We start from the raw sequence: 10590 nt of genomic DNA, 5'->3' as shown, positions 1-10590 counted from the left end.
TAAATACTTTTTCAAGATCATTATTTTATTAAAGCTTTTTATATGATTTTCAATTTTAAATATAGGGTTTTAATATCGAATTGAAGTTTAAATTGAATATTCTAAAAAAACTACAAATTATTTGACGGATTTGATATTCAAACTATAAAATCATAGATTAATAATCCGTTCTTTTTGAAGCAGATTAATATCATTACGGAATCCGCGATAGTACAAAGTGCAGATTATTTCAATGGATTCAGCACGGATTTTATATCCAAACTAGCCCTTACCCTCTCCCTCTCCCATCTCCAATAAAGACAAAACATCTGATATCATTTATCCAATCCAAGTCAAACTAACCTCATCCAAATCAACCTCATCCAATCTCAACTCAACTCATCCAATTCCCCAAATTACAATTAATACACATTACACTACTACCTACCTACCTACCAAGCTATATAGATAACATCCCTCCCTCCTCCCTTCTACATACAACAAGAAATATCCCTAACCTTAGAAGCTACAGCTTAAATTTTTCAAACCAATCACATTCATCAATTACACTCGTCAATCACGCCTATCAACCACATCAAACAGCATCTTATAGAAAAAGCACTTACCCAGGAACCCACTCACTCACTCATCTGCTCACTCACAAAACATAACAAATCTTATAAAGAGAAAAACTCATGTATCTGCCTATCTTCTCATCTAATTAATTGGCTTACTATCATGTAGATTTCCGTAAAAGAAATCTTACACAAAGGTAATAGTCAGATTCCTGCCCAGCCCTAAAGATCCATCCATTTCCATACCGTCCCATTGCACAATTTGACGCCTATTTTTCCCTGTAGCATTCCTTTCTATTTGTTTGGGTATCTATCCGCCAGGTCCCAGGTCCAGTCATCTTATCATAATATCCCATCTTGAGTTTTCATGACGCCAGCCAGCCCGCCCAATAGAAATTAAAACCAGACCAACAAAGAAGCAAAAGCAAATCTTAAATCCTTCCCCTTTTCCCCTCTTCTCTGTCACTCCTATCTCCCTTCTTTCAATTATTGAATGCTATGGTGTTCCCGAATGGCGCTTCCCAAATTTAAAATTGACTAGGACCAGGTGCAGCAAAGTCCTGAAAATCCTTCGGGATCTCCCATCCATGCATGTTACACGCTCTGATAAAAGCTGACATAGCTTCTTGAGTTCCATACTCACCTTGAGTCTGTGGATTTTTGCTTTCTAAGCGTGCAGGCTTTGGATCCATACTCATAAGTGCAAGACGAACTTGTAAGAGAACAGACTCAATCGAGGAGACGGCACTCCAGCCAGAGTTTGTCAGAAGCTCCATACATAATGCTCCACCGGCTGTTACGTGACCGCCTCCACCAGACATAAAGGGTAAGAATCGTGGCTTGACAACTCGTACAAATGGTGGGCTGTGAGGATATTCTTTCCCAAAGCGAATTTCAATAACAACGCTGTTTTGGCCCGATTCTTTGAGATCCTTGGCCAGTGGTAAAGTGGGCTCAAAGGAGTGTAGCTCGATGATCCATTGGTATATATTATCAACAAGATTTTCATCGATATACCATCCTAATTCGTGAAGCGGTGTAGAGTTTTGTACCTTAAGGATTGCTTTTAACTCTCTGTTGAGACGCATAGTTGCAGACGGGGTAGCATAAGCTGGAGGCCCCAGCATTGGAAGTTTACTTTGATCAAGTGATCCAGGAACAAAATCAGTTTTTGAAGCCTCTAGATTCTTGGAACTGGAAGATCTAGCACAAATAGTTAGCGAAATCTCATTTAAAGAATTCGTGATTAGCACGATAGAATGATTTGATCGCTGATGGCTCTTTCGTGGGCAATTTTGAGGCTGTTTTTAAACTGCTGTGATCAAACAACAAAGTGTTAAGGGAGAGTTGATTTGCTTACAATATTCCCACTTCATCTTCATTATCAGAAATCAGAAAGTTAATATCCTCAATGTCCTCTGCTTCGCTCACATATCCAGTCCCATTCAAGGAAGATAGTCCTTTCAGTTTCTTGTATGTGAAAGAACTGCCGATGCCATCATTACGAAATGCTCTAGAGACTGAGGCAGCGCAGTATGGAACACCGATAGGTTTCTTGTTGGTGGATGTTGCCGTATATTTGGGATCTTGCTCGATTTCGGCCTGAATCTCCCTACAAAGGAAATAAATGTCAGCTTCAATTATCGCGGATTGTCTCATGCCCCTTAAACGAATCGCTTGGGTGGGAAACATACCTAGTCGAGGCTGGAGTTGCAATTACCTGCCCTTCAACTTGAACGAGCAAATATCTGCATTGAATCCAATCGATGTGCTGTACTACTAAATATGGATTCGAGCTAACAAACTGTTTTGGACAATTGATAATCTCGTTAATGCTCATCACAGACGTAATCTTGAGTTGAGTTCCAGGCCAGGAACCCTAGTTGAAAGTTAGACCAGACCAAATGCGATGATTCTTATACTTACTGGCCAATTTCGACCACTACTATATTGACAAGATATAGTTTGATCTTGCGCATGGTAAACGCCATGTCCGAATGCTCGCCCGTTGAGAGTTTCTTTGAAATCTAATCCATGTCGAATGATACTATGCCAGTTTTGCAGCCCACTGCCATGAAAAGCAAAGATAGTAGGATACTTTGGATCCAAACTGGCCTGCTGTTCTTTGAGAGCATTTAAGAAACGCTCTTCCTTGTCTGGCGATCCTTGTGCGAAACGAAACTGCATCCAATTTTCCCCAATTTGAGAGACCTTTTGATCTGGTCTAATTTTTGCATCAGCCAAAACACTATCAATTTGACCAGGGCAATTATCGACTTGAACAAGGCATGAGCGATTAGAGGCTATAACCCATCGTAGTAAACCTAGAGCGGCTGGGGATATACGCTCTGTCCATTTACGAAGGTTCGGTTCTTCAGTTCGGCTCTGTCGATCGATATATTCTCTCAACTCCTGGATGGTTGGTAAAGTGTCAAGAAGCATTGTTATAACACTGCATTTTTCTGAGACAGACATCTCGTCGAAGTTGCGATTGTAAATAGATATCCGAGCCGCAATTATGTTGGTGGTGTTGTCTGTTGGTGTTGCACTTGATTGAGCCTTCTGCGGGATTGGTTGCGAAAGTTTTACAATCGGCATCGAGGTTACATCCTCTACTCTAGAATGAAGTGCTTGAGCTACGGTATCTGGTCCGGGCCCAAGCAAAATGCGGACCCAATCTCCTTTGCGAATAGGAGGGTTTAAGATCTCAGACATTTCCTCGAACGTAAACTCACAAGCTTCGCTATTATACTTAATTTTGAATTCTTTGTCTCGACGATCATCGCTTGGTTTTTCTACAACAGCTGGGGCCGGGGCGAAGGATGGGATTGGCAACGCCCCCGTTTGGGCGATGATGGTCGAGGGAACAGAAAGACTCATGCCTGTGGGATACTCACGGATCCGAGCGTACTATCGAAAAATCAGCTGGAAGCTATGGATATGGTATACAGATAGACCTACGAAAGCACTAGTATAACAAAAGTTCAGGAGAAGGTCCACAACATAGGGCTGAGTTTTAATCTCCTATACACGATTAGCATTCGAGTAATTGGACTGGGTATATACAATCCACGGCCACCTACATGTTCGACACTAGGTCCAAAACCTAAGGACATATATTGATATAAACATAATGGCTTTTCGCAAACATAAGGTTTCAACGCCTCAAATCCTCCTGTAATCTTATCATGGCAGACGAGACAAAATTCCGTGCAGCGGACTAGATACATCAACGCAAATTGTGCAGCAATAAGCGGAAATGACAAGCTGCCACTCTCATTATCGGTAAGATGATCGTTGGCTAGAATCTGCGATGTGTGACTTTTGATTGTATCCTTGTCCGAGTAGTCATTGTCAGCATACAAATCTGCATTTTCTTCAAGTGGTCGTCCTTGGCGTTGATCCAAGAACTTCTTTGCGTTCTCCCATCCAAGACCAGTTGCGTTGCGGATCTTGAGCATTGATATCATCTTCTTATTGATGAACTCATTCAAGGAGCTACTGATGAATATATTGAAAAATCCTCCGCTGCGGTCCTGTGAATCCGAGCCATCGCTGTTGAAAGCTTTGTCGTCGACCTTGTTTGAGTCCGAAAACGCTGAGAATGCTGCAACTGCAGATGGCTTGTAACCATTACAGACTCCAACACGAAAATCGATCCCACTATTTTTGGCTGGTTCGGCAATCAGTGCCTCGTACGTTTTGTACCCATCCGAGTAGCGTATGAGTAAGGTCAAATATTGGTGAGGCTCAATATCCCAAGCCTGCATAGCCTCTTCCGATAGACCCAGCTTAGTCGCCTGAATGGAGATGCTGAGGATACTACTTTGGGATTCAGCCTTCATGCCGCTCAGAATTCCGATCCGATGACCCAGCAATCGGACAGTACGCATGTCTGCTCGAATGCGTCGGTTCAGTTGTGCAGCAGCTTTTAGTGTGAGTCTACTAGTCGATACCGAGACAGTATTACCGCTAGAAAAGGTTATGGGCTCGTCTGGAAAGTCTTCTTCCTCTTCGTCAGAAAAGCCGGAGTCGTCTTCGCTTTCGTCTTCTTCCGCATCTTCCATCTCATCATCTTCGTCCTCTTCGTCGAGACTGATAGGAGATCTTCGCGAACCTGCCGAAAGTAATATGTGTAGCTTTTTTGAAATACTGCTGATCAATTCTGGTAAACGTACGCCAGTTGAGGAGGTCATGAGTCGTTCCAGTGTCTCGTTGACAGCCTTTGGAGCCCCTTCGGACTTGGTAAAAATCATAAAATTATTCCCACTTGGGTACTCGGAAACATCTATCAAAGTCAGTATGATGAAGAACAATTTGTTTCTTTCCCCATTTGAAGACACCGTTTCGTTTCCAAGTGCGTAATCAGTGATCAAGTCCACGTAGGAGAGGGGACGATTGTTTGATAGAGATATAGAATATAGTAAAACGTACCTAGTGCTAAGAGACCAATTTCTATGGGTTCTGTAGAATCATGCAAGAAGCAAAAGTTTACATCACCATCGTCATCTCCCCGACTAATTGAGATAACATTAGGGATGCCTTTCTCAGACGCTTCTTTAACATCCGCTAGGAAGTGTTTGCGAGTCATCGTGCAGCGCAATTATTGGATATATCTCTGACACTGTAACTTCAAAAGATGACGGGAGCTTGCTGTAAAAATGAAGTTGTTGGTCAGATTTTGATACTGTAAATATGCTTCGACGTGGAATCCACTAGATACTGTTGGAATTATTCACAAGATATTGTGGTGAGAAGGATCTTGAAAAGTAGCAAGGTCTTCTTGACCTGACGACAGCTCGAAGATGTACCTTTGAGATGATTGATATCAAGTTGATGGAGTTGGGGGTTTGTAGATCAAAGTCTTGATCCGATTCTCAAAAGGTGAAGGGAATGATATTCAACTTCTTGTACTGTAGTCAAAAGATATTGTTAGTCTCTTTTTCGTAAGATCTTTGAAGAATCGAAGAAGTTCTGAAGCTGGAGGTAACAAGGGAAAGAGCTGTATAAAGGTTGTCGACCTGCAGCCTTGTATAGGTGTTTTTGATTAGTTGCCTTGGTTTTGGTGTGTACAGTGGTTCGAATCTGGGAAGTCAATTGTCATTGGTCGACGATTTCGAAATGGTCCGGTTGCCTGGTACGATGCGGAGTAAAAGTGCGGTGCTAGTCATCAGTTGGTAGGTACTACCCAGGATTGAATGCTCACAGATATTGAATCTTTCCAAGCTTCTCAATATCAACCGGGTGAATGTTGGAAGTGAATTCAAACACGTTGGGACTTCTTATCGTCAGTAGGTACTTATTCAACTTTATCACTCATCAACATCCACCATGTCTGGCCCGTCAAACGAAACAGAGTTTTGGACATCCCTCAGAGTAAGTTTTTGATGTACCAAGCATGAAGCCCAAATACAGTCTCGGGTGCTTGAGAACTGTCCGGATGCTTCTCTGTGGAAGCAAATGAAATAAAAATTCAAGTATTGTTGTGTACCTAGGTAGGTAGGTAGGTAAGTAAGTAATTAGGTAAGCACTAAATTGAGGTCAAATCGGACGGGTTGGGGTACAAGTGGAGTGAAGTCAGAGAAGAGAAGAGAAGAGAAGAAAAGAAAAGTGGTTGAAGTAAAGTGGAGTGAAGTTAGAAAAGAGAAGGGAAGTGAAGTGAAGTAATTGGAATGAAGTGAAGTCTGAGACAAGGAGAGATACCCAGTATCCATCTACGGGCTGGCTCCAGAAGAAGAAACATGATGACCGACACCGTGATGCTAGGTACCGACCTGCCTAGAGCTATAATCCCGGTAGAGATGCAAACGCACCTACCACTACTATTATGAGGCCATCACGTGACATGCCATCCCTCAATGCCCCGCCATCAATTTCCTCCATCATTTCCTCCATCAGACGTTGACCGAGTTGAGCCTTCATGCACGGCTTGGGTCCCCCAATTATTCGTATTAGTCATCCCATATCGAAAAGTCTGGTCCCACAATAATGTTCCAAGTGCTTGACACCATTAAACTCGATGGCCCTGGTGCTCTCAATATATTATTAGCTATTCTCGAGGTATTGTACAAAACACGGGAAACAATCTTTACTTTATTGTAACCACAATTCGGTCAATCATAGATACATTGTGAAAATGGCTTGGGATTCTAAAACCCTTCCCTCTTCACAAAATAACAATCCTAGGCTCAAACATCCTCAACCCCAATCTCAGTCTCGAAATGGCGTCTCTACGTCAGAACCAAATTTACCATCAAAATCTACCCACGTTGCAGATCCTGTTCTCCAACCGTTCTTGAACCCGGCTTTTGATCCTGTAGATTACCTCAATTCGACCTTGCCTTCTTTACAATCTTCGAATACGTCGTCGTCTTCAAGAAATGTCGTCCCTTTAGCTGAACTGTCTACACAGACACAGACTCTACTTTCACATCTTAGCGCACACACCACTAGACTTACGACTACTCTTACACAACTCACCGATGAGATACTGCGAAGTGGAAGCCGATTGGCCTATGAGGTGGAAGTGCTACGAGGAGAGACATTGGGATTATCAGAAGCGTTGACCGAAGGACTACATGATGATATTACAAAGTTCGTTCCGGGAGGGCTTGAGAATGATCTGTCAAGAAGACCAACAAAGTCTGGAGACTCTAGGGCGCGATCTGCCACAGCTAGCATGCCAAAAACACCTACCTCAGAAGACACGAACAGCACCAAAATCGCCGATCCTCCTTATGTGACACAATTACGAACGCTTACACTTGTACGGTCACGATTGGATACTGTTATAAAGACATTTGGAGATGCAATGGCATGGACATTTCCACCATCAGAAGTATCGGTCACTTCATCCTTTCTTTCTGTTTCCGCTCCTGAGCCGGGGTCAGAAGCACATAGCACCGAGGAAAAAGGACAAGAAGTTTCCAAGAAACTACGTGATGAAATTGCAGATTTGTTAATTGGGGATGATCCAGTCGATGGTATTGAGGCAGCAGCCAAAAGAGTACAAGAACTGAAAGAATTGGCACTTGTGTGGAAAGGCACAGCTGAAGAGCGGGCAAGGAGTAAATTTGTTGAAAGTCTTGCAAAGATGGTCGAAGACAGACATCGAGATCTATTAAAGGATGCTGAACAGAATGGTCAATTAAGCCAAAGAGTCGAGGTTCTTCAAGGCCAAGAAACATCGATTTCTGGTGTCGGCGAGAACAGGACGCAAAGTGGATATGGGTTTATCAATCAACTGCAACGACTCAGAGGCTCTTAATAGGGTGTTCCTCATTATTATACCCAAACATTTGCTTCTTCTCCGTTCTCGTTTACCATATTTTGTATTCATTCATCACACCAGATCTCCAAATAAGCTGAGTCGACCCTGCATTGATCTGAAGCCAGATTGGGTTAATGGTCTCAATGATCATTTTTGCTATAGATTCAATATATCATATTAATATACCAAATTAAGATGAACTTTTTTCGTAAGGAAGAAACCTCCAATGATACATTTAGTTGTAGTTGGCTGCTTTTCCCGAAGAAGCAATTGCCTCATCCCTTACTTGATATCATTCCAGTCAAACTACTTCCAATGTTTACAGTCTTCACAATTTGAATCCATTCTTAAACTCTTTCTCTGACACTCTTTGCCTGCAACTCATTATTCTACTGTACTTGACATCATACGTAGTCCTACTGCCTTCTGAGACTTCGGCTCATTTGAAGTGAAGAACACACCAATGAGTCAATCGAGGTGAGAAATTTGAGGAAAAGAGAATTCTCTGTTTTGCTTTTTCGTGGCTAGTGGTTAGTGATGAATTATGAGGAGTTCCCTACAGAGAATGGGACTGTTCCCCAAACTGCCATGCGGAAAATCTCACCCATGAGTTTCATGGCTCATAAACTAAGAGAATTAAAACGACCCAGTCGACTCCGTAGTCGTATCTTCTTCTCTCTAATATTCATGTCTTCTGTGATTCTCATTGTTCTTGGTAAATGGCACGCAGTAAGTATGGTTCATTCATAACCATCAATCAGGCAGAAAATCATCTCCAACTTCTAACATTTATGCGCATCCAAAAAGCATGGCTCGCTAATATCTTCCTCTAGTATAAAATTCAACACTCGGCATCACAATTTGGCTCCTACGTTCCTGAAAAATTAGCGGGAGCTTTCGCACCATACACAATCATCGAAAGCTCTGAATGGGACGACACTATCCCATTCCCTAACAATGAAACCAACACCAATACAGATACAATCCCAAAATTTCATCTTGTAATTCCCGCCCGCAAGAAGTCGCTCAATATCTGCAAAACTCTCCTCACCGCATCTATCCTAAATTACCCACCTCCAACCCTCCTAGGCTTCAAATTGAAATCAGATGAAACTGAAGAGAAAGAGAAAGAAACAACCACGTTACAAGAAATACAAGATACGCTTGATTTTCTCAATGGGAAAGATATGCATGATGATGATTTAGTGCTACTTTTGAATGCGAATACGTGGCTGCAACTTCCGGGCGAAATTATCATTGGGAGGTTTTTGCGAAATAGGAGGGAAGTGAATGAGAAGTTACGTGAAGAATATGGAGTTGAGAAGACTACTGAAGCGGGTACTGGAACGTTAGGGAAAGTGGGATCGCAGAAATATACACAGAAAGTACTTTTTGCCGAGAGAAAAGATTGTGTTGTGATGGATAGGGGTGAGCGAGGAGATGCAGAAGAGGGGGAGGGGAAATCTTGTTATGGGGATGTGATTCCCCAATTTCCTTTATTGAAGAATAAAGAAGGAAAGATAGATCAATATAGGGAGTACCCTCGCTTTATCGAAAGCTCATTGGCGATGGGAAAAGTGCGGGATATGAAGATACTTTGGAGTCGAGCGTGGGAAATTGCGCAAGAGCGGGATGGAGATGGGAAAGGAAAAGGAAAAGAAAGAAAGGGATGTTCCATGCAGGAGATTATGACGCAGATTTTTGGCGAACAGGAAGGGGGGAGAGTAGAGAGACGGAGGGCGGAGGATTGGAGATGGAAGGGGTGGTTGGAGGGGGTTTTGGGGGTTTTTATTTCTGGGGAGGGGAGGGGGCGGGGAGGTAGAGAGAGGAATGGGAAGGGGAATGGGAATGGGAACCAGACGTTGGGGGTAGGTGGGAATAGCGAGAGGGGTGATGGGGAGTTTGGAATCGGAGTAGATTATACATCGGGGATTTTCACACGGTAGGGAAATCGGGGGAGGAACTGAAAATTTTGACGATTGGAGAAAACGAAAGCAGGAAGCAGATGGTGAGTAGAAGAGGAGTTATCAAGGAGCCAGTGAGAGATATCACGATATTATCTGCGGAATTGGAAAATATTCCTGGACCGCTGGATGGATGCGGAGTCCCGGATGTGGATAAAGACGCAGGGAAAGAAAAAGATATCGGTCAATCGGTCAATGATCTCAGAGCGGCGAGAGAGAAAAATGTTTCGTGGAATTCGGTACCATTTCTTACATTTAGTGATGGTGATGGTGGTTCCTGGGGGTTGAATTTAAATTTAAATCCTCGGATTCCGGTGTCTTTTTCTTTTGGGTTGGGTTTAGATTTTGGTCTTGATTTTGGTTCTGGTCTGAGCGGCAAGGATAAAGACGCAAAGAAGGAGAAGGAGAAGGAGAAGGAGAAGGAGAAGGAGAAGGAGAAGGAGAAGGAGAAGGAGAAGGAGAAAAATAGAAAAGAAGAATCCTCACAAAAACAAATATGGGGAAAAACCTGGTGGAGAAAATGGGGGAAACAGCTCTGGGAAGTGTGTACGAAAGGAGTGGGAGAACAGAGGTGGGTGGGGGAGGGGATGGGAAGGGAGAGGGAGGAAGAGGGATGTGGATTGATGGGAGAGGAGGGAGGGGTGGCGTGTGGACGGGTGAGAGGGTGTGGATTGAGTGGGGGGAGGTTTGTGGAAGGGAGGAGATGGATGAGGTGTGGGGAAAGGGAGATGGGTAGGTGGGATTTGTGGTGTGTTGTGTGTTATGTATGGGTTATGGGTTATAGGTTATGTGTTAGTTGATT

At 43.1% G+C, this 10590-nt stretch overlaps 3 protein-coding genes across 3 annotated transcripts; 2 read left to right on the top strand and 1 right to left on the bottom strand.

Moving 5' to 3' along the window:
• Nucleotides 1–640: 640 nt before the first annotated feature.
• On the bottom strand, nt 641–6285 carry EAF02_003205 (uncharacterized protein). The gene is made up of 8 exons (XM_038899253.1): nt 5366–6285; nt 4989–5269; nt 3638–4842; nt 3516–3578; nt 2481–3464; nt 2249–2433; nt 1915–2166; nt 641–1757 (listed from the first exon to the last, which is right to left on the bottom strand). The coding sequence occupies exons 2-8, from the start codon at nt 5143–5145 to the stop codon at nt 1082–1084; spliced, it is 3522 nt and encodes a 1173-aa protein (XP_038761541.1). The 5' UTR covers nt 5146–5269; nt 5366–6285; the 3' UTR covers nt 641–1081.
• Nucleotides 6286–6690: 405 nt separating this feature from the next.
• On the top strand, nt 6691–7821 carry EAF02_003204 (uncharacterized protein; the record flags this gene model as incomplete). Its single annotated transcript, XM_038899252.1, has 1 exon — nt 6691–7821. One exon carries the CDS (start codon nt 6691–6693, stop codon nt 7819–7821), a length of 1131 nt encoding a protein of 376 aa, XP_038761540.1.
• Nucleotides 7822–8361: 540 nt separating this feature from the next.
• EAF02_003203 (uncharacterized protein) lies at nt 8362–10588 on the top strand (the record flags this gene model as incomplete). Its single annotated transcript, XM_038899251.1, has 3 exons — nt 8362–8553; nt 8658–9766; nt 9823–10588. The coding sequence occupies 3 exons, from the start codon at nt 8362–8364 to the stop codon at nt 10586–10588; spliced, it is 2067 nt and encodes a 688-aa protein (XP_038761539.1).
• Between the last annotated feature and the right edge of the window lie 2 nt (nt 10589–10590).

This window comes from Botrytis sinoallii, assembly GCF_014898435.1.
Source record: "Botrytis sinoallii strain Bc 23 chromosome Unknown BSIN_004, whole genome shotgun sequence".
NCBI lineage: Eukaryota > Fungi > Ascomycota > Leotiomycetes > Helotiales > Sclerotiniaceae > Botrytis > Botrytis sinoallii.
This window is presented reverse-complemented; position numbering and strand designations above follow the sequence as displayed.

Excerpts from the sequence above, each read along its gene's own strand:
- EAF02_003205 (XM_038899253.1), bottom strand. The coding sequence starts at position 5,145 with ATGACTCGCAAACACTTCCTAGCGGATGTTAAAGAAGCGTCTGAGAAA. Across the intron at positions 3,579-3,637 it reads TTGGACCTAGTGTCGAACAT|GAGATTAAAACTCAGCCCTA; the intron begins GTAGGTGGCCGT and ends AATCGTGTATAG. Across the intron at positions 2,167-2,248 it reads GCAACTCCAGCCTCGACTAG|GGAGATTCAGGCCGAAATCG; the intron begins GTATGTTTCCCA and ends TTTCCTTTGTAG.